This window comes from Xiphophorus couchianus, chromosome 5, assembly GCF_001444195.1.
Source record: "Xiphophorus couchianus chromosome 5, X_couchianus-1.0, whole genome shotgun sequence".
NCBI classification, from domain to species: domain Eukaryota; kingdom Metazoa; phylum Chordata; class Actinopteri; order Cyprinodontiformes; family Poeciliidae; genus Xiphophorus; species Xiphophorus couchianus.
In genome coordinates, this window is record NC_040232.1 from 29,226,500 (window position 1) to 29,251,149 (window position 24,650).

At 37.1% G+C, this 24,650-nt stretch overlaps 1 protein-coding gene across 2 annotated transcripts; it reads right to left on the reverse strand.

The window, feature by feature from the left end:
* Positions 1-1,718: 1,718 nt before the first annotated feature.
* On the reverse strand, positions 1,719-16,739 carry LOC114145656 (histone-lysine N-methyltransferase mes-4-like). 2 transcript variants are annotated; one of them, XM_028019317.1, is made up of 18 exons: positions 15,315-16,739; positions 15,064-15,226; positions 14,772-14,964; positions 14,396-14,497; positions 14,195-14,278; positions 13,813-13,884; positions 13,554-13,643; positions 12,875-12,946; positions 12,616-12,705; positions 11,937-12,008; positions 11,678-11,767; positions 10,999-11,070; positions 10,740-10,829; positions 10,056-10,127; positions 9,797-9,886; positions 9,112-9,183; positions 2,512-2,559; positions 1,733-1,971 (listed from the first exon to the last, which is right to left on the reverse strand). In XM_028019317.1, exons 1-18 carry the CDS (start codon positions 15,418-15,420, stop codon positions 1,900-1,902), a joined length of 1,650 nt encoding a protein of 549 aa, XP_027875118.1. In that variant the 5' UTR covers positions 15,421-16,739; the 3' UTR covers positions 1,733-1,899. The 2 variants fall into 2 exon arrangements, with proteins under 2 accessions (XP_027875117.1, XP_027875118.1); XM_028019316.1 differs by lacking the exons at positions 12,616-12,705; positions 12,875-12,946; positions 13,554-13,643; ... (4 more) ...; positions 15,064-15,226; positions 15,315-16,739 and adding exons at positions 2,640-2,840; positions 3,076-5,143; positions 5,234-5,295; positions 5,676-5,781 and having other exon boundaries at positions 1,719-1,971; positions 11,937-12,413.
* Between the last annotated feature and the right edge of the window lie 7,911 nt (positions 16,740-24,650).

Sequence of the window (24,650 nt, forward strand, 5' to 3'; positions counted from 1 at the left end):
AGGAAATTCAAAATGCAGTTGCAGTCATTGCGCCATAAGCCTAACAACTGATTGTCCCCTTGATCGCAACAACTGCCATCAAACATTACTGACAATTGATAGTCCTCTGGACTTGATCAATCGTATACAAGTACAGACCATTTACCATTTGCTGGCGTTCTTTGGATCATTGTCTTGCTGCCTAACTCAAGTGTGATTGAGTTTGAGGTCACAAATGGATGGTCAAACCTTCTCCTTCAGAAGTTTCTGGTAGAGTGCAGATTTCATGATTTCATCAAACATGACAAGTAATTGGTGCTTTGCTACCTCTACTGAAGTAGCAGTGGAGATTATTGTCAAAATGTGACTGATTAATATTGATTCTTGACGACTGAATAAAGAATTGCAGGTGACAAAGAAATACAAATGGAGAACACGTGTAATGTCGATAATTTCCAAAATAAAGCAAAACTGAACTGAAGTGAAGTGAACATGCAGATCTGTGTTGGAGTTAGCTGAGATCTGCAAGACTCAGACCGATGTAGCCGGGTTAGCAGTTGCCTGGTGATTGTTTCTCGGTTTATTCCCAAGGTAGACGGCAATGGAGAGCGATGGAGGGTGAACTTGACGATGAATCCAGGTGAGTGTCGTCATAGGAGCAGTGTGAGGAGCGGCAGTGACACTGGAAGCAATCAAGTGGTAGGAGGTGACGAGGAACCAGGAATCCATCAGGGGAGTCATCTGGCGTTCACCTTTGGGAAGCCGGTCTTCGAAACGTTGCCCCTGATTGTCACCTGATGAGCTCCAGCTGGAACCAATCCTGCCTTCACACCCTGCAAAGCCAGGGTGTGAAGGCAGGAGAAACATTCATTCATTCACACACACACACACACACACACACACACACACACACATACACACACACACACACACACACACACACACACACACACCCACGCACACACACACACACACACACACACATACAGGTATATAAGGTATAGCCTGCCTTTTTCGCCAAACAGGCCCGACGGTGGTTTAGCTGGACTACCCTTTCCCAAGTAGCTAGAGCAATGGGAGGTGGCTTAAAACACTGCAAAAAATCTGAAAAAAATTTAGCTCACTTTAGGTTTCAGATAGCAGCTACACAGCCTTTCTTTCAGCAGCCTGACAACATGGTGGCTTGTATGGACATCAGCAAATGTGGTTTATGAGAACAAAACAAAGTATTGTGAGAACTTTAAAGGGACAACTACGTCATATTTAAAAACCTGCTGATTAGCATAAATACACAACCTGACAGCACAAAGCATTAACAGAACATATTTTATTAGGTAAATATGACCAAATAATTCAATTATTTTTCTTTAAAAAATAAAAGTAAGCCTCAAATTGAAATTACCAAAAGAAAAACAATCTAATTTAAGTGCCTCAACAAAACGTACACAAAAGTAAAATAAGGGCTTTAGGGTGCAGACTGTTGCCAAATATTCTGAATATAAATAAATAAGTAAAAGAATGTTAAATTAAAATTCTGCCACCTTTTCGAATAATTTTTATGCTGGACAACAGAAAAATGCCTCACCATTAGAAAAACGCTTTTCTGCCTATCAACACAAATACATTTAAACAGCCTCTAAGTCACGGGACTTTACAGATAATATTGTTCGATAGGCAACAAAAAAAATGTTTTAGTAGCATGAACAAAATGGAACACTTTTGAACAAATGATAACTTCACATAAAATCTAGAGCCTTTTCTTTTGTGCCTGCCTCATAGCAGTTATTCCACGGTTTCTCACAAAGTCCCTGATATTTTGTGCTGTTCTTTGAGCCAGCACAGGACCTTCCACCAACTTGCAGTGTTTGCACTCATTTTTAGTGGCAAGTTTTCCTTTACCTATGTGAGCTTTAAAATGCCTCATAACAGCAGAAACCTCAGCACTTGACCATGGTTTTTTTGGTTGTCTTCTGGGTGCAGCAGAGGAGGTCTCTGAAGGGAAAAAAGTAAAGAGAAAAATGATTAAAACAGTTTATTAAAACAAAAAATGAAAAACATTCAAGATGGCTGCTGGCCAAGCATGTTTGTAAGTTTCTCTACTAATCAACTAACTGAGAAAGTGGACAAAAATTTGGAATACAATGCTTCAAAAATGTGAAATTACTGGAAATTGGGTGGAGAAGAAGGACAATGAGAAATGTCCAAGCAGAAACAAAAGCAATCTCCCAAATGGAGGCATGTGGACAAAAAACAAGTTGTTTCAGTTTAGTTTTATTTCATGCTTGTGCTCAATAAAGAGCTTATTTATTGTTGAACTCCGTGTCTTCCTGTCTTTGGTATGGCTCAAAGAGCCGGTCGTAACACTCTTCACTAGGTTGGCACATGTCTCAAGCAAATGGCATATAGTTTGAGGTCATCTAGACTGCATGGCCTTTAAGCATGAACTAGTTAATATGGTCAGCGCAGTAGAATTATGCTTTAACTAAATGTAGCTAGGATCAAAACACAGACTCATAAGGAAACTTGACTTGCCTTCAACAGGAGGGACAGTTTCCTCTGCTGTCGATGACACTGCTCCCACTAAGACAAACAACAAAAGTTTAAAAAACAAAAAACAGATAGACAAAAAGTTATAGCATCTTTGGATTCAAGTAACATACACAAATCATCCATATTCTTGCTTTGCTCAGGTTCCACAGGCTCCACAGGTTCCTCAGGTTCCACAGGTTCCTCAGGTTCCACAGGTTCCTCAGGTTCCACAGATTCCACGGTTTCCACGGGTTCCTCAGGTTCCACAGAATCGCAGTCATCCAAATCACTTAAATCTTCCTTTTCTTCATCCTCACTTAGTTCTATTTCATCTGAAAGGCATTATTAGAATACAAATGAGTGCCATACATAAAATTATATCTAAGCATTACCAAAATGAGGCTTAAAACACATTTTGTATTTATTAGTATTTTCTAACAGAGAATCCCTACTGTAATATTTTCCAATAATAATCATTTATTTAAATCCACCAGTTTTATGAATGTTGATTATGTCAGACAAGTCCTACTAATGGAAATAAGATCACAAAAGAAATTCAGCAATAACCTTCGATTTCGATGTCATCAAGGGATTTTCCTTGCAGGGTAGATACGTGTCCTTTCTCCATGGACAAAAGAAGCTTAGAAATCTTTGCCAGTTGTGTTGTTGGCACAGGTAAGCGATAAAATTCCCTGTGGACACGAATATCATGTCCCAGGAAGTCAGCCACCTGGTCAATTTCATTATTTTTGAGGTTGAGGACTTGTGACAATGTGGCAACATGCTTCCTGAGTTGCGTGGACCTGAGGAACTCGGGATGCTTCGCCCCACATTGGCTTCCATAAACACGCAAACAGTCTTGGCCCCTGTAGTGACTTTGAGATCTTGGTCGGGCAAAAAGAAAGATGTTTGTGGAGCAAACACCACATTGCTCTCTTTTGCTGACCAGCAGAGTCAGAGCATCCACCACATCTGGAGAAAGGAGAACCGCAACTTTTCGACCTCTTTTTCCAATTATTTCAACACGGCTGAAGTAGCTACAGAGCCTTTTTTCAACCTTGGACAATCCAGCAGCAACATCTTCATGGAGCTTGGAGTCATCTCTCTGCTGGAAACCTCTGAGACGCATCTTTGAGACTTCTCCAGCTCGTCTTCGATTGAACACAATGACCTGTGCAAGAGTAACTTTTGCAAGTTCTGCATAATTCTGGGGGCTGACCTCTTCTTTCAAGTTAGAAAATGCATTTTCTCCAGATTTCTTAAGGTACCTATGAAGACTCTGAACATCTTCTGTGAATGGTAAGGTTAATGGCTTATTATATTTGGCATGACTCAGAGTGTTCAAGGCAGTATGTGACACTAACTCAGACCACTTGGATGTATACAGCTTTTTGAAAGTGTCTGTTGACTTAATCAGTTCTTCATCTTCTGCCATGAGCGCTCGGCAATGGATAATGTCACTGATTTTCTGTAGTGTATGTCCCAGTTTTAGTGCAAGACTTGGTGTTTGGTATGAATGCTTTTCTTCATCAAAACCGCAGACAATCTTTACTGCCTGGACAACTCTTTGGAAGTTAGCAGGTTTCACAGCTTCCTCCAAGTTATGTATAGAGAATTCAGACCGTAGACATATTAACAGACGTCCAATTTCACGGAGCTTCTGTCGGATGTACTCATACTTAGTAGGGTCTTGTCCATGTCTGTTGTAGAGAGACTGGGCAAACTGAATAATGGTCAGGTCATTTCTCACAACTGTGGCTACATCATCCTGCTTCATGGGACCGAGGAGCTTCCAAACCCCACTTGAAATCTCTTGACAGAATGCAGACTCTTGAGCCATAGCAAAACCCAGTACTTTGGTTCTTCCATGTCCTTGGTTCAAATCTTCATTTTGTGGCTTACAGGGGCATCTTTGCACATGTCTCCATAGTTCCTTTCGAATGTACATACCTTGGCAGTACATACAATGTATAAATGTTCCAGTCTTTGCTTTTGGCTTTCTCTTAACTTTCAACGATCCTTTCCCACTTTGTAAAACCTCACAGTTATGTTTGAAGTTCCCCTTGTTTCTCATTTTTTCTAGAAGAACATTGCGCTCTTTTGAGTCTTCCGGAAGGGAAAAGGCATAAGCAATTTCAGCATGTGTCTTGTGGGTTTTTAAATGGCGTGAAATTTTGCTCTGTGGCCTACCACATACAAAGCAATAGTTCTTAGCACTCAAAATATGCTGTGAGGATTCCTGTTTGTGAAGCTCCTTTTGACTTTTTGGTTTATTGTTTGAGTCTTTGGTAGACTTGGCTGGGCTGAATGTTTCGAATGTGCCATCACCCATATCATCTGTGTGAAAAGGAGGCCAGTAATTTGATGTGCAAGGTTCAACCACAGAACTTGAGTCTGGCAAGAATGAAGTGAGATCGGGTATTGTTGGGTTTCCTTGAAGTTGTCCAACTTTAGACTTGATGGGCTGAAGAGGGATGCTAACATCTGAGTCTTCATCAGCTTCTGCAGATTCTGAATTTGGTATGTAGTCAATATCAGATGCATGGTCATCATCTGACATTTCACATTCTTTGGAAGGTGATGTGTTGTTATCTGATGAGGAGTCAGCTATGGAATACTTAAACAGTTCTTTTGCCTGAAATTGGGAGTGGGAAGTGGGAAATATAATTTATGTTATAATGGAGACTTAGAAGGCAAAGCTAAAAAAACGTATGTGGATATTCACCTGAGATCCATCATCCTTTATAATTTGTTTAAGGCAGGATGAATGCCAGACTTTTGAACAACCTGTGAAAAAATTTAAATGTAAAAAACCACAGAAGACAAGCAAAATCCAAAATCTCAAATAAACCATTACACCTTACGTTTAGATCAGATGGAATAGTTAAATATAGATTAACAATTTTTTTTTTTTCAAATGTGCAAAATTGAACATTCTGGATAAAATTTTTATGTTCTGTTTTAAATAAAGATCACGGTTAAAGGCTTTAAGGTACTTTGAAAACTTCCACTGCTTTGAAAGTCACCATGATGACATAAATTGCATTGTATTGAAAACTATGTACTCAATTCTGAAACTGTAATTTGTTCATGGTCAACAGTTCAACAAAGACATACATCCTATTAAAATTAATTAATTCACAGTACAAATTAACTAAATATCTTACCTTTGCACTGGTAGCCAACCCACTTGAATGAAGAACAAGGTCCAAAACACTGAGTACACTTCTCCAAAGAGGATACTGTTGTGCACATCAAGTGATGTTTTTGACACTACAAAGAACAAATTAAACATATATTTAAAAATACACACACATATACATATATATACAGTCATATGAAAAAGTTTGGGCAGCCCTATTAAACTTACTTATTTTTATATCTAAATATTTGGGTGTTTGCAACAGCTATTTCAGTTTGATATATCTGATGGACATAAGTAATATTTCAGTACTGAATTGAGGTTTATTGTACTAACAGAAAATGTGAAGTATGCATTAAAACAGAATTTGACAGGTGCAGAAATATGGGCACTTCAACAGAAAAGTGGCATTAATATTTAGCAGATCCTCCTTTTGCAAAAATAACAGCCTCTAGTCACTTCCTGTAGCTTTTAATGAGTTCCTGGATCAAGGTATTTTTGACCATTCTTCTTTGCAAAACAATTCCAGTTCAGTTAAGTTTGATGGTCGCCAAGCATTTACAGCCTGCTTCAAATCATCCCACAGATGTTCAATGATATTCAGGTCTGGGGATTGGGATGGCCATTCCAGAACATTGTAATTGTTCCTCTGCATGAATGCCCGAGTAGATTTGGAGCGGTGTTTTGGATCATTGTCTTGCTGAAATATCCCAGCACAACTTCAACTTCGTAACTGATTCTTGAACATTATTCTCAAGAATCTGTTGATATTGAGTGAAATCCATGCAACCCTCAACTTTAACAAGATCCCCAGTGCTGACATTGGCCACACAGCCCCAAAGCATGATGAAACCTCCACCACATTTTACAGTGGGTAGCAAGTGTTTTTCTTGAAACGCTGTATTTTTTTGCTGCCATGCATAACGCCATTTTTTATGACTAAACAACTCAATCTTTGTTTCTTTTTTTTATTTTATCTTTATTGATTCTCAAGAAAGTATCACTTACATGAACTTAGGTCTCTACATCACAGGATTAACTTCAACATTTGTAATAAGGTAGACATGTAGACCATTGCATAATAACAGTCAAAACAAAAATGCAACTTCACTTCCCTGAGAAAGATTATAAAGCAAGGAATAAAGAGAGTGTGAAAGAAGAAACCAAAAATAGAGAAAGGAATCAAGTTAGAAATGTAAAGAGCAAACCAGAAAAAAAAGAAATACATAAACGAAAGACATAGTATAAAATAATTATGAAGTATGGCTGTCATAGGAGATTTAATCAAGTTTGGTCTCTAAAAATGAAATCAGATCTCTACCCAAATCTGCCACCACTGACAGAATTGTTCAGTCCTGTGACTGTTGATTCTTTTCCATTTTATACATGTTAAATGTTATGTCGATCCAGTCGTCGAAAGTTGGTTTGTCTTGTGATAACCATTTTCTTGTAATGTTTTTCTTACTTGCTATTAATAAAATAGTCATTAAATATTTATTTCTTTTTGAAGAAATTATGTAAAATACATAAGCTTGATCTCAAAAGGAATGTTCTGCTTGAAAATATCTTGTAAGGCACTATTTATCTCTTTCCAGTAATCTTTTATGATTGGGTAGTCCCAGAAGACATGATAATGGTTTGCGTTTTGACTCGGTCATCCGTCTCCTTAATTTTTTGGTGTATGTTGATGAGTTCTGACTTAATGTCATCAAGCTGTTGTTTCATATCTTTTCGGAAATCCCGTAACTCCCCCAGGATTTGCGCTAGTGCAGTTGAGTCAGTGGAAAGCTTATTAGCATTAGCTTCGCCGAGGTGCTGATGTGTTGGTGAGCTACCTGCCGTCTTTCTTTCTTTTGCCAATTCTTTATTCGTGGTTTTCTTATTCCCGTCCCTTTTCCCCATTCTAGACCCCCTTATAGATTCCATTTTACTCATTTTTTGTTATATTTGGCAATTAATGGCGGTCAAATTAAGATTTACTGGAGGTGCAGTCAGCTCAAGCTGCCATCTCGGAAGTTGACGTCACCGGAACCCCTCAATCTTTGTTTCATCAGTCCACAGGACCTTGTTCCAAAATGAAACCGGCTTGTCCAAATGTGCTTTTGCATACCTCAAGCGACTGTTTGTGGCATGCTTGCAGAAAAGGCTTCTGTCGCATCACTCTCCCATACAGCTTCTCCTTGTGCAAAGTGCGCTGAATTGTTGAACAATGCACAGTGACACCATCTGCAGCAAGATGATGCTGCAGGTCTTTGGAGGTGGTCTGTGGGTTGTCTTTGATTGTTCTCACCATTCTTCTTCTCTGCCTCTCTGATATTTTTCTTGGCCTGCCACTTCTGGGCTTAACAAGAATTGTCCCTGTGGTTTTCCATTTCCTTACTATGTTCCTCACAGTGGAAACTGACAGTTTAAATCTCTGAGACAACTTTTTGTATCCTTCCCCTAAACAACTATGTTGAACAATCTTTGTATTCAGATCATTTGAGAGTTGTTTTGAGGTGCCCATGATACCACTCTTCAGAGGAGACTCAAATAGGAGAACAACTTGCAACTGGCCACCTTAAATACATTTTCTCATGATTGGATACACTTGTCTATGAAGTTCAAAGCTTAATGAGGTTACCAAACCAATTTTGTGTTTCAGTAAGTCAGTGAAAAGTAGTTGGGAGTTTTCAAATCAATAAAATGATAAGGGTACCCACATTTTTGCACCTGTCAAATTCTGTTTTAATGCATATTGCACATTTTCTGTTAGTACAATAAACCTCAATTCAATACTGGAATATTACTGTTTCCATCAGTTATTAGATATATCAAACTGAAGTAGCTGTTGCAAAACCCCAAATATTTAGAAATAAAATAATTAAGATTAATAGGGGTGCCCAAACGTTTTCACAGACAGACAGACATATTTTATTATTTATATTTATTAGCTCAGATGGAGTAGCTTTTCAATGAATAAGCAATTTCCCCTTTGGGATCATACTATATTGGATAATAAATGAGACAAATAATTACAGAGGGTTCCAGTCATAAAAAACAACTTTTTCTGCAAACTTTTAAATAGTTGAATTAAAAATATTGTGTGGTAAAGATGTAGATAAATACAAAAGACAAAATTTATATATATATATATATATATATATATATATATATATATATATATATATATATATTTTAACTTTGACAACATTTAAAACATTTTTCTAAGATTATATTCTGTGCCACCAAGTCAACATTTATCAGAAGTCAAACCAATATTCTCAACCTCACAAGAACCAAAACATATGTTTTTATCTATTCAATAAAGCAAGGTCCCCATATATGAAATGGTTGATTACTTCACAGAGATATCTTCACTTAAATGATTGTGCTATGAGAGCCAACAACCATGGAAGGAAACTAGTTTTAAATCCAGCCAAAATGTTCGGTAAATTAAAAATGAAATCCAACTTCTGTACCTGTTCTGTGTTGCCAGCTGAAGAAGTTGTATGAGGACAGTCAGGACTTTGGGACATTTCTTCCTCCAATTCCTGTGAAAAAGAAGAAAAATTGATTTTTTTCACCCCAGAGAAATTCTGTAATGCAGCAGAGAAAATAGTCCGATTGTGACTCAAGTGTTTTGAATCCTGGAAACAACCTAAAGGATGAACGGTAAACACATTGACTGACAGCAAACTTTAACAAATATTCAAAATACTACAATTTCACCAGCACTGACCAAATTGAAGTCTGATTCTGTTGTGAAATTAAAAAAAATGTTACCGAAAATGTATGCATCTACTTTAACCTTTAAGAAATTAAAATATTTACTCTCCCAATATATTCTGTAATACCAAGTCAACATTTTTCAGAGGTCAAACCAATATTCACAAAGTCACAAGAACCAAAACATATGTTTTTATCAGTTCAATAGCGCAAGGTCCCCATATACAATATGGTCCTCCTGTATCACATTGGTGCCGGTGACCATGAAACACACACATACACACGCTGAACTTACAAACTGAAAACCATGACATGAGACTGTCCTTACAAACCAATGTCCAGATAAACCACATGGCATTCAGGTCCACACACAGACACACTGAAGTTGAACAGGTTGGCTGACTGACATCATTTAGCTGCACCTTAAACATAAAATACCTCTGAATTGATGGGGAGTGAATCCAGGACAGGGTCTATCTCATTTGGGACACTCGTTGTCATCTGATCCTGATCATTTTCAGCTCTGATCTGAAACAGAAAATAAATACAAGTCAACACCATACTGCCCTTGATTACTTCACAGAGATATCTCCACTTAAATGATTGTTCTATGAGAGAAAACACCCATGAAAGGAAACTAGTTTTAAATCCAGCCAAAATGTTTGGTAATTTCAAAATGAAAACCCAACTTCTGTACCTGTTCTGTGTTGCCAGCTGAAGAAGTTGTACAAGGACAGTCAGGACTTTGGGACATTTCTTCCTCCAATTCCTGTGAAAAAGAAGAAAATTTGATTTTTTTTCTCCCCAGAAATTCTGTGATGCAGCAGAGAAAATAGTCCGATTGTGACTCAAGTGTTTTAAATCCTGGAAACACCTTAAAAGATGAACGTTATACACATTGAATGACAGCAAACTTTAACAAATATTCAAAATACTCCAATTTCACCAGCATTGACAAGATTGAAGTCTGATTCTGTTGTGAAATTAAAAGAAATTTTAGCAAAAATCTATGCATCTACTTTAACCTTTAAGAAATTAAAATATTTGCTCTCCCAATATATTCTGTAATACCAAGTCAACATTTATCAGAGGTCAAATTAATATTCACAAGGTCACAAGAACCAAAACATATGTTTTTATCAGTTCAATAGCGCAAGGTCCCCATATACAATATGGTCCTCCTGTATCACATTGGGACAGATGACCATGAAACACACACATACACACGCTGAACTTACAAACTGAAAACCATGACATGAGACTGTCCTTACAAACCAATGTCCAGATAAACCACATGGCATTCAGGTCCACACACAGACACACTGAAGTTGAACAGGTTGGCTGACTGACATCATTTAGCTGCACCTTAAATATAAAATACCTCTGAATTGATGGGGAGTGAATCCAGGACAGGGTCTATCTCATTTGGGACACTCGTTGTCATCTGATCCTGATCATTTTCAGCTCTGATCTGAAACAGAAAATAAATACAAGTCAACACCATACTGCCCTTGATTACTTCACAGAGATATCTCCACTTAAATGATTGTTCTATGAGAGAAAACACCCATGAAAGGAAACTAGTTTTAAATCCAGCCAAAATGTTTGGTAATTTCAAAATGAAAACCCAACTTCTGTACCTGTTCTGTGTTGCCAGCTGAAGAAGTTGTACAAGGACAGTCAGGACTTTGGGTCATTTCTTTCTCCAATTCCTGTGAAAAAGAAGATTGATTTTTTTCTCCACAGAAATTCTGTGATGCAGCAGAGAAAATAGTCCGATTGTAACTCAAGTGTTTTAAATCCTGGAAACACCTTAAAAGATGAACGTTATACACATTGAATGAAAGCAAACTTTAACAAATATTCAAAATACTCCAATTTCACCAGCATTGACAAGATTGAAGTCTGATTCTGTTGTGAAATTAAAAGAAATTTTAGCAAAAATCTATGCATCTACTTTAACCTTTAAGAAATTAAAATATTTGCTCTCCCAATATATTCTGTAATACCAAGTCAACATTTATCAGAGGTCAAATTAATATTCACAAGGTCACAAGAACCAAAACATATGTTTTTATCAGTTCAATAGCGCAAGGTCCCCATATACAATATGGTCCTCCTGTATCACATTGGGACAGATGACCATGAAACACACACATACACACGCTGAACTTACAAACTGAAAACCATGACATGAGACTGTCCTTACAAACCAATGTCCAGATAAACCACATGGCATTCAGGTCCACACACAGACACACTGAAGTTGAACAGGTTGGCTGACTGACATCATTTAGCTGCACCTTAAATATAAAATACCTCTGAATTGATGGGGAGTGAATCCAGGACAGGGTCTATCTCATTTGGGACACTGGTTGTCATCTGATCCTGATCATTTTCAGCTCTGATCTGAAACAGAAAATAAATACAAGTCAACACCATACTGCCCTTGATTACTTCACAGAGATATCTCCACTTAAATGATTGTTCTATGAGAGAAAACACCCATGAAAGGAAACTAGTTTTAAATCCAGCCAAAATGTTTGGTAATTTCAAAATGAAAACCCAACTTCTGTACCTGTTCTGTGTTGCCAGCTGAAGAAGTTGTACAAGGACAGTCAGGACTTTGGGTCATTTCTTTCTCCAATTCCTGTGAAAAAGAAGATTGATTTTTTTCTCCACAGAAATTCTGTGATGCAGCAGAGAAAATAGTCCGATTGTAACTCAAGTGTTTTAAATCCTGGAAACACCTTAAAAGATGAACGTTATACACATTGAATGAAAGCAAACTTTAACAAATATTCAAAATACTCCAATTTCACCAGCATTGACAAGATTGAAGTCTGATTCTGTTGTGAAATTAAAAGAAATTTTAGCAAAAATCTATGCATCTACTTTAACCTTTAAGAAATTAAAATATTTACTCTCCCAATATATTCTGTAATGCCAAGTCAACATTTATCAGAGGTCAAACCAATATTCACAAGGTCACAAGAACCAAAACATATGTTTTTATCAATTCAATAACGCAAGGTCCCCATATACAATATGGTCCTCCTGTATCACATTGGGACAGATGACCATGAAACACACACATACACACGCTGAACTTACAAACTGAAAACCATGACATGAGACTGTCCTTACAAACCAATGTCCAGATAAACCACATGGCATTCAGGTCCACACACAGACACACTGAAGTTGAACAGGTTGGCTGACTGACATCATTTAGCTGCACCTTAAATATAAAATACCTCTGAATTGATGGGGAGTGAATCCAGGACAGGGTCTATCTCATTTGGGACACTGGTTGTCATCTGATCCTGATCATTTTCAGCTCTGATCTGAAACAGAAAATAAATACAAGTCAACACCATACTGCCCTTGATTACTTCACAGAGATATCTCCACTTAAATGATTGTTCTATGAGAGAAAACACCCATGAAAGGAAACTAGTTTTAAATCCAGCCAAAATGTTTGGTAATTTCAAAATGAAAACCCAACTTCTGTACCTGTTCTGTGTTGCCAGCTGAAGAAGTTGTACAAGGACAGTCAGGACTTTGGGTCATTTCTTTCTCCAATTCCTGTGAAAAAGAAGATTGATTTTTTTCTCCACAGAAATTCTGTGATGCAGCAGAGAAAATAGTCCGATTGTAACTCAAGTGTTTTAAATCCTGGAAACACCTTAAAAGATGAACGTTATACACATTGAATGAAAGCAAACTTTAACAAATATTCAAAATACTCCAATTTCACCAGCATTGACAAGATTGAAGTCTGATTCTGTTGTGAAATTAAAAGAAATTTTAGCAAAAATCTATGCATCTACTTTAACCTTTAAGAAATTAAAATATTTGCTCTCCCAATATATTCTGTAATACCAAGTCAACATTTATCAGAGGTCAAATTAATATTCACAAGGTCACAAGAACCAAAACATATGTTTTTATCAGTTCAATAGCGCAAGGTCCCCATATACAATATGGTCCTCCTGTATCACATTGGGGCAGGTGACCATGAAACACACACATACACACGCTGAACTTACAAACTGAAAACCATGACATGAGACTGTCCTTACAAACCAATGTCCAGATAAACCACATGGCATTCAGGTCCACACACAGACACACTGAAGTTGAACAGGTTGGCTGACTGACATCATTTAGCTGCACCTTAAATATAAAATACCTCTGAATTGATGGGGAGTGAATCCAGGACAGGGTCTGTCTCATTTGGGACACTGGTTGTCATCTGATCCTGATCATTTTCAGCTCTGATCTGAAACAGAAAATAAATACAAGTCAACACCATACTGCCCTTGACTACTTCACAGAGATATTTTCACTTAAATGATTGTTCTATGAGAACCATCACCCATGGAAGGAAACTAGTTTTAAATCCAGCCAAAATGTTTGGTAAATTCAAAATGAAAACCCAACTTCTGTACCTGTTCTGTGTTGCCAGCCGTAGAAGTTGAATGAGTGCAGTCAGGACTTTGGGACATTTCTTTCTCCAATTCCTGTGAAAAAGAAGAAAGATTGATTGTTTTATCCCCACAGAAGATTTTCTGATGTAGCAGAGAAAATAATTTGGTGGTTAACCCAAGTGTTTTGAATTCTGGAAACAGTCTGCAAGACGAATGCTAAGAAACAAGTTGACTATTATAATTTCACCAGCACTGACCAAATTGAAGTCTGATTCTGTTTGATTAAAATCACCAAAAATAAAAATATTTTCTATAACCTTTAAGAAATTAAAATTTTTACTCTCCCAATATATTCTGTGATGCCAAGTCAACATTTATCAGAGGTCAAACCAATATTCACAACCTTGATGGGGAGTGAATCCAGGACTGGATCTGTCTCGTTTTTGACACTGGTTATCATCTGATCCGGGTCATTTTCAGCTCTGATCTGAAACAGAAAATAAATACAAGTCAACACCATACTGCCCTAGATTAATTCACAGAGATACCCTCACTTATATTCAGATTTTGTCTTAAAACTTTCAATTATATCATTTTCCCACACCTTTATTTGGTCTTTGCTTGATACCGGTCCATAGTATGAAACCAACTGTGATGTGGATGGCACCTCAACATCTTGTCCAGTTGAAGACATCCCACTGGAGTTCTGTTGAATTTGAATATATATCAAATTCATTGTAGATGTAACAATGTTTTGAGAGTACGTAAAACACTACTGTAAATACTACTATACTGTAATTATTTATTATACATTTGTGGGCAACTGGTTAATTTGCCCAGTAATGTCTTGTATAGTCAGCCATCTAGTGTTGTGAAAAGAATGGTAAAACAAAGGAGGTTCAGGTTGTAAATCATCATTATTAGTGCATTTCTTAAATGAACATTGTCTTAAGATTCATACATTTTTATTTTTTTAGTACCTTGAGTCGCCATGGCCAGTCTGAGTCCCCATAATTGTACGTAATCTCTTCTCCCTGATTGATATCTCGAGTTGCAAATAAACACAAATGTGGTTTCTGTTGGACGGTCAGATACTTCATTTTGGCATTTGGGCTGATATTGTCATCGTTTATAAGCCTTCCAAGGGAGCAATCTTCTTTTGCTGCATCAACACTGCAAATACATAACATTTAATTTTAAATATTAAAATATTCATTTATATATATATATGCCATTTAGTTCTAATTAGACTTCTGATACAAACATACTAACCACCAGAGTTTTCCATTAAAATAGAATTCAAACAAGAATACTTTAAGGTTGTCATGGTAAACTCTCTGTCTCCTCTCACATTCCTCTTTACTGATCAGTTCACCTCGATATTCACACAGAAAGTCTCCTTTCTGAAAAGAGGTTGTGGCAAAGATACCACGACCTAAAGAAGAAAGCAAAAATAATAGTAGAAAGAGTAAACAGTATAAAGGCTTGATTGTATTTAAACCACTCCAAAGAAATCCCCATACCTTTAAAGGCATTGATGTACGTGACGTCAAGCCCCACTTTGTCCGTTTTGGTATCAATATAATATTTGGCATCTTCCTTCGGATTTATGCGTCTTCGCCTCTGCATGTTTTACTGACATGTATGAAAAGTTATAACAGTCAAAGAAGGAATTACAAGCTTCTTTGTAATTCCTACAAATGTTAAAGCTAAAAATTTAATTATAAATATGGAAACATGTTATGCATGCAAGACACACAGCTCAGATAAAACACCAACACTATAATTTATTTAATCACTGATTTAAAAAAGTGCTTTACCATCTACAAATAGTTCAGTGTTCAATATATTGTTGTTCAGCCAATAGTACAGCCTTACAAGAACATTTGAGCCATACTTTAAGGAAAAAGGGTAGTTTGTTGCACAAATGAATTTTATTAGAGAAGTCCAATTTATCTTTAATTAAACAGTTTTAATCAGTCTTCCAGGGACAGTCTCCTCCAACTTTTAGATGCATCTCTGCTTCAACACACCTAAGTCAAATAATGTGGTCAGAAATCTGGAGAATTTGGCTGCATATGAGGAGGTTATTCAGCTAATTGATTCAGGTACAAATACACATTTAAAAATTGAAGGACACCGATATTTGCCTAAATTTGAGGACTCTTGATTTACACTTTCAGCATTTAAGTCATGAAAGTGATTACAGTACACAGCTTTAAAGCCATTGATGCACCAGCCCTATTGCAGCCAATTATTAAAACCTTCAACCATTGGTGCTTTTCCAAAAGATAAACAAGTTTCACAGAAACCTGTGGGTTTGCTTCTTATTAATCTCCTGCTTGAAATCAAGCTTAACGAGCTTAACAAGCATCACTACGGTGCAATTAGCTAACATAAAGCAAGCAGTTCGCCAATATTGTTAAATATAATGATGAAAACCTTACAGTTCATCACCCAACTTTTATCACCAAAAGCTAGGTAGTAGGTACCACACAGGTACCACCTACCCCAAATATTGTCAACTTGTCAAACACCTGTTTCTAGCTAGGAGGCTAGCTCTAGCTAGGAAGCTAGCTCTCCTAGCCCAGCTAGTCTCTTACTTTAAAACACTCGAAATAAAAACTATACTGCTTCAGGTAAGTCTTTTCAGTCATAAAAGCATACATATTTAAGCTACTTGATGCAAATATCTAAAATAAGTTGCTTAGCTTTAATGTTACCTAAATTAAAATCTAAAATATTTCATTTTGCTCAAAAACCTTTCTTGCATCTGCAGTTATTTACTTGTAAATAACTTCATCTAGGCAAAAATTATTTTAATTTACCATTAATGCTTACCTGTGCACAGTTATTCCACCAACACGTCCATATTGAGGGCTGCGGCTTCAAATGAGGATTTAATTTTTAAAAACCTTGCGTCTGGGATGGTTTGGTAATAAGACACACCCACAGTTTTTTTCCAGCCAATCAGATGATGACCGGCTAAAAGCGCGCGTAGTGTATAAAAATGTGTGTAAAACTGCAATTCATACACTGACATCAGGTGGCGCTGTGTTATACACTGGAATACACAAAACTCAGGTTACAGGTATAAAAGGACAATTAAAGAAAGTGAGATATCACGCTGTTTATTCAATGAAAAGTACAAATACATGGTCCAAATCATGCAAACACTGGCATAGTTCCTATAAAACTTTAGATTTATGAGAAAAAGTGTTGTTTAGATACTCAAAATTTAAAATACACTCCATGATTTATGCGGACATTGGCACTGTCCGTGTATTACCCCTAGGTCCGCGTAACGTAAGTACGTATTCAGGTCAAAAGGCAGGCTAAACCATATATACCAACACACACACACACACACACACACACACACACACACACACACACACACACACACACACACAGGATGCATACAGCTCAGAGAAACCAGCAATGGTGTTCTTTTACTGAAATTCTGTCTTAGCTTTTTGCCTCTCTGGCGTTTCAAAGGTGGCTCTTAAAAGCAATGTTTCAGAAGAAACAAGCAATGGTTATAGAAGTTATATAAACTATCAGCTTGCTTTATCGGCTCTTTTATATGTTTTTATCAATGTTAAGGTAGTCTTCTGCAACAGAATGGTTTTAGTCTTGTTATGTTTGTTAGGTACAAATTACAACATGCATGATGTTTATTGCTTTGTTGGACCCATACAGACTGCGAGCCAGTCAGAGGAGAGTTAAAAAGTAAACATGTAATGCAAAGAAAGACTTACAAAAATCAGGAAAACAGGAGGAAAATCAATCTACAGGTTGGGCCATAAGTTTCCATACATAGAAAAAATAAACATTTTATATTGGGCAACAGTTTTTATTTTTGTGGGACTCTGTGTAATCGCTGCACGTCTTTTTCCACTTCATGGTTGATCTGCAACATTTTCAGTTTTCTAAAACTTGTAAATAAGTTTTGCCACAGTATCGTATGTGATGCTTGTTCCATGTTTTCTGTTAAAGTTTTGTGCAGCCATGCGACTCCTTCCCAATCCAGCTATCAGTATAATTTCATTTCTTTGCTCTTTTGTCAAACGCATCTTCTTGGGTATCTGAAGTATAAAAGAAATATAGATTCTACATTCTACTATGTATGGAAACTTATGGCCCACCCTGTAGTTAAAGGGAACCTATTATGCTTCCTGGAACACGTTAGAATAAGTCTATGGGCTATAAAAAACATGTTTATTAAATTTTTTACACAAATTATTCTCCGATAATGAGATTTCACCTGCTCAGTTCTGCCTATCCTGTGCTCCTATCACAATGTTCTGCTCAAGGGCTGTGATTTTTAATTATATAAACTACACTCACACTTTCTACATGTCAAACAGATGAACAATTGTACAACGATACTTCTTTGACCCAGAGTCAGACCCAAAAGGAGAAATGGAGCCTCTTTAATCGAGAGGCTTTTGAAATTACTAATTTTCCAGATACTAAAAAACATTAACTTATTGCCAAAAAAACGTCAGTTTTTTTCTTCTTCCAGCATTTGGACTGTTTCTAGAAACAGACCCAAATGGAAATACAAAAACATGCAAAAAGTTAATTTTGTCTAATGAATCCACTTTAAACCAGTGTTGTATAAAGTACTGAAATCTCAGAGTCAAGTAAAAGTATAAGTACCTCTCCAAAATATGACTTTGGTAAAAGTCCAAGTCACTGACTGAAATGTTACTTGAGTTAAAGTCTTAAAGTATCTGAAACTTCTTGTACTTAAGTATGGAAATTGCTGTAAAAATGGATGTACTCAAGTAATGTAATGAAAAGTACAAGTAAAAAGTAAAACAAGGCAAATGCAGTTTGAATGACATTTTTTATATTTTGGTAAACTTGTCAAATACACTTAAAATAATGTACCCAACCAAGTGCAGGCAAAATTAAACCTGCTAATAGATATACCTGCAGGCATCATTTAGTTAAGAAAATTAGGTGCGTTACCTATAGCACAAGGTTAACTTAACCTGCTTTACAACTGATTATTATTCGTTAAATTTAGTCTAAATTGCTATCGTTATGGCTTCTGTCATTTTGTATTCATTTGCAGAAAATGAGAAATTGTCAAAATAACAAAAACGCTGAAGAAGAAAACAAGTTCAAATTCATTTAGAAACAACAATAATGACGTTTTAACTCAGGAAGAGTTCAATATTAAATCAATATTTGGTGGAATAACCATGAGGGTTTCAATGGGCTCAGCATGTGGTCTCTTCACTTTTTACAGAGCTGTAGGTTAGACTGACAAATATTACTAATTTGGATCCATTTTGGCATTTTGTGCCTATGTGAACAAACATGGTCAGGTTAATTGGTGTCTCTAAATTCTCCTTAGGGTGAGTGTGAGTGTGTGTGCATGGTTGTTTGTCCAGTTTGTCTCTGTGTTGCCCTGCGACAGACTGGTAACCTGTCCAGGGTGACCCCACCTCTCGCCCAGAACGTTAGCTGGAGATGGGCACCAGCACCTCCCGACCTCACTAGGGACAAGGGTGTTAGAAGATGGATGGATGGATGGATGGATGAATAAACATGAATGTGAACATGTGTATGCTCCCAGCACAGCACAGCTTTACCTGTGAATTGATTTAGCAGGCGGTAAAATGGCCTCTCCTATTGTTCTGTCTCTCTGTTCTGTCACCAATATAAATAAACAGGACATAAATAATGAGTCTGAGCCTTACTGAGGTGCTGGTATGCAGGTTAGCAGATTTTGTTTCTGTCACCAGGCCAGGCCAGGTATAGCTGTCTGTTCCTGTTTCTTTCTTTAAGCCAACAGGCTGCTCCCCTCTAAAGCCTCCATACATCTGAGTCCAATAACCAGGTTCGTCCACATGGTTGAGAAACCAGATTTCACTTTGTTTCAAGTTCTTTTTAATTTAGAAGTCACGGTAAACGCTCACATTTACTAGACGTTTGACACATTCATAACACATCTACGAACATGGAATTGACATCTGTGGAGCATACTTTCTCAGTACATCTGGACCGTAGCCGTTTAATTGTGACAGCTGTGACTCAGCTCACTGCATGCTTGTAGGAAATTTAGATAGTTCGCACATTAACATAATTAACTCCGGGAGGATTAAATCTTCCAAAGAGTTATATATTTGCTCAGGACTCACTCGGCTCGCAGGAACAAAAGCATGAGGATAAAGAACAATCAAACCCACTGACTCTGTCAAATAAATTGTGCAGCAGAAATGGTGTCAGTGATCTTGTTTGCTCAGACCTGGCAGGCACACAGCAGATCAGTTTACATCAAATGGGAATGCCACTCACTATAGGAATTTATATGTGTTATTACTGTGGTCTAGACAGTCTTAGACAGATGTCATGGAGATGTCAAACTGGACCTACTCCATGAAGGGGGCTGAATGTTTTAAAGCAGGTGACAAAGTGCAAACAAAGAGGTGCTTATTTTTTCCCGGAAACCAATAATAATAAAAAAACATACACAAGCTTACCTTGTAATTGCGAATGCTTTCTTTTCAGTAAAAGTAATAATAATAAAAAAAACACTGTAAAATAACGCTGACAGCTTTAGCAGTAGCAAACAAATGCATTCTCTTAAAAAAAAAAGAAAGTCAAATAAGTTTCCCTGCTCTGCAAACCACTTTCAACTTTCTTTTTAAAGAAAAACAATAAGTTAAGGGTCTTAAACAGATTCAATGACTTGTAAGATTTCCTGCGGTGTGACAGCACCTCGGGTCACTTTTCTGGGAATTCCATTTTCTGGTCCATAACTACCAATAATACAGACTAAAGCTTGTCGAGGTATAAAACGAAATAAATACTCGGAGGGCTCACAAAGTCAAACTTTCATCTGCTGAACAGTTCCAGATTTTACCTCTTAATGGGATCACAGTTTTAAGGCTTTGTGCAGCGTTTTGAAGCCATAAAGTTGACATGTTCATTGTCTAGAGGAATAGCTGATGTGGTATAAACATGATATAAACTTAGCAAAGAAAACATTAAAAACAAGATACGAGGTCTTAGATTTAAAACGCACTTGAGACATTTTACTGTTTGCACTTTAAGCTGTATATCTTCATGAGCATTGGCTTCACCAGACATTATTTTAAATAAATCAATGTGCCAACAATGACTTCACTAAGGCTGAGCAATGAATTTTGATGTGATTGTCGAGAATAAAGCCATCATTCACAAACGAAATATGTCAAACACATTAAGTAATCTAAATCTACAGATAGATGTACTTACGGTTTAATAATTCGTTCAGCTCTTATGAAATGTAATGTTTACCATGGAGATTGTTGACAGGAGTTATCACTTCCTCGTAGCACCAGTCAGCTAATATCACCACTAATCTTCAGATTTGTGAGTTTTCAGTCATTTTAAACCTTTGAGCAGCAAGTTAATGTCAGGTTTTGACATTAAGGACACAACTCTTCACATTGTATCACCATAACATAAAATATAATTGCTGTTTGTCGTCTGCTTTTATATCTGTCTACATACTGTTTTCTCTATTGCCTCTTTGAAATATTTTGACATCAAAATAGAAAACATTTTCATCCATGCGTTCATCTTCAGTCGTATTGATTATTGCAACAGCGTCTTCACAGGTCTGTCCAACAAATCAATCAAACAGCTGCAGCTGATCCAGAATGCTGCTGCTCGCGTTCTCACTAAAACCAGGAAGATAGAGCACATAACACCAGTTCTAAAGTCCCTCCACTGGCTCCCTGTAGCTCAAAGAATAGACTTTAAAATACTGTTGTTAGTTTATAAATCACTGAACGGCTTAGCACCACAATACATTAAAGATCTGCTTTTATTGTATCAACCTTCCAGACCCCTCAGGTCTTCTGGTTCTGGCCTGCTCTGCATCCCCAGAACCAGAACCAAACGAGGAGAAGCAGCTTTCAGCATCTATGCACCACAAATTTGGAACAAACTTCCAGAAAACTGTAAAACTGCTGAAACACTGACTTCTTTTAAATCTCAACTGAAACCCCACCAGTTTAGAATTGTATTTGAAATGTAATCAATTACAAATTTATTGATGGACGTTGACTTAATGCTTTGTTTTGATTATTGATTCTATATTGCATTGTGATTCTGTGTTTGTAATGATGTAAAGCACTTTGAAATGTCTTGCTGCTGAAATGTGCTATACAAATAAAATTTGATTGATTGATTGATTGATTTTGATGTTGGATCATCCTCCCAGGACAGTAAAGACAACTGGTAAGACGTCGTTGAGGACAAGCAGACAATAACATTGTACATTTGAAAAAAACAATCGATTTTTACTCATGTAATGTTAACCTCTCTGTCATGTTTTTGTTATGAACTGTGAACTTCTGGAATACCAGCATCTCCACCAAAGGAACGTTTACATCACCATGAATGGAGACGGCTGATCACCAGCTGGTTAGCATGGCTGTGGTAGAGTCTTGGTGAGAGTCTGTGGTGCTGCCAGAGGTAATGGTGGATTGTGCCAAAGGGAATGGAATAATGAAGTCCAGCCTCCAAGCTCATAAACATTTCCTGTGATCAACAGCAAGGCAGTTAGATGTTGACTCCAAGCCCACTTGGAATTGGAATCGATAAAGACAGATTTCTCAGGTTTTTGGAATGACAATCCTGTGAAAATTTCAATGACTGTTTTTAAAAGATTGCTCCATTCTAGGAAACCAACCTGTTTACTGTTGTCTTTTTGTATTTCTTACATCACTCTTTCCATTTGCACAACAGCTAGTCCATTTCCCAAATTGCAAAATCTAGCTGATAACTTACAAAGCACGTACAAAGTAAGAACGTATGACAATGAAAGTGTCGGTGTCAACAAAATGAAAAGTCCTCACCACATTTATGAACAAGCAAGTTGAATAGCTTGTTCATATTTTGTTATGATAGTTCACTCACTTTTCCAATTTTAACAAGTCAGCTGTTGGTGACGCTACCTCAATGTGCTCATGACGGCGCCATACATTTGAAATCCACAGTGAAGCAACATATTGCTCTATTTAGAGAGGTAAATGAGTACAGGACACTGGTTATGTATGTTTCACATTTTTACTGCATATGCTCTTTGCGATTGCACTTTGTCCTCACCATTGAAAGCAAATTACAAATTTATTTACAATAAGCATTGTAAAGAAGCACCCTTTGGCTAAAGCTGCAAACAATATTGCAGTATAATCAGCATACACAGTGCTGTGAATCCTTCTTGGACATCCAGATGTTTCTGTCTGTTTGACCTTGAGTGGTGAATCCACTGCTGAGAGGTCATCACATGGCCACAAGCAGGGCCATTTGGGGATGTGTGTTGGCAATAAACCTTCCTCCTCCGACATCAGAGGTTGCTCTCTGTTCAACGCAGCTTCTTCCACAGCTTCTGTCTTTTGCCAGACTGGTAAAAACCGACTTTGGTTCATACAGAGGGTCTGGACCTCTAGCTACTCAGAATCGATTGTTTTCTGGAGGTGTGGACTCTGCTGAGGTTTTAAATTTCACCCAATTGTTAACATTTGGCCGTGATGAATGTAATGCACCAGTCTGACTCTATGAAGCTTACCGGAAATTGCCTGCGCTGCAAACAACCTTCCTCCACTGCAAAGAGAGAAGTGCCGAGCCGAATGAGGCGGCTGTTAATGTTATTTAAATATTGACAGCCAACATTCAATATGGCTGTACGGCTTTGTTCACTTCCTCCACTGCCATCGCTAAAACTAAGACTACGACTCTCAAACAGCTCAGAAAATCTACGTCATCTTTCACAACTTCTCCTTCTGTTCGCTGATCGGCCTGGTAGAAATTGAGGTCAATTAAAGAAGGCCCAGACTGAGCAGTAGAGGGAGATGAGAATCGAGGTCAACTGTTTTCCAGATAGTTCACGTTTGTATGTAATGAGTCAAGTGATGAAATGAAGACAAGCTTTCTCATTCCCGTGAATGATAATTCAACATATAATTTACTTTGATTGACATGATATAAACAAATTATGTTATGCAACAGCAGAGCATTACATTGAACCAGCTGATCCAGAAGGATTTACAATTTGCTGGAAGAAATGAGAAACTGCTACTTTGAGCATTACTGTATCGACTAAATATTGTGGATGCTGAACTGTGTGATTTTTTAATTCTGATCAGAAAAATGCACCAAACAACTGAGAAAAACTGTAAATGTGCTCCACAATTTTGATAATGATTAAATATCCAGTCTGAATCTTGCTCAGTACCTCTTAATAGTCACTGACAAACGAGTGAGTTTGTATGATTATGTGGGTTAGAAAAAGATCTATGAATTTAAACTTGCCTTTAAATTCTTCTTTAAAACACAAAGTTGTTTATAACATTTTCAATAGCTAATAAAAAATCCACCAAATTAAGATGACTGCAATGACTTTAACTAGAACTGTTAATCATTGATACTTTAATTATTGGTTCCTCTTTTTGTGACGTCTTTTGTTGTGAAAGGTGAGCTTTCAAACCCTTATCTTGTGTCACTAATTAGCACCAGTCTAAAAACAGAAAACCTTATTAAAAAAGGATTTGAACATTTGTTTTTATTTAATGCTTGACAAATGAAGAACAATGCAATTTATTAAAACTTAGGCTTTACAAGCAGAAAATATCTAAGTAAAAACATAAGGACAATAGAATGACATGACTAAATAAAACAAAATTAGACAATTGCATCAAGTTAGCAGTCTGAACATGTCTATTAACAGACGACCTGAACTTCAGAAAATATTCACACATGTGGGAGTGACGTCGCCATCATCCACCCGATCTCTGGATAAATCCCTCATTTCTACTATAAAAATGAAACTGCATCACAGAAACAAGAAC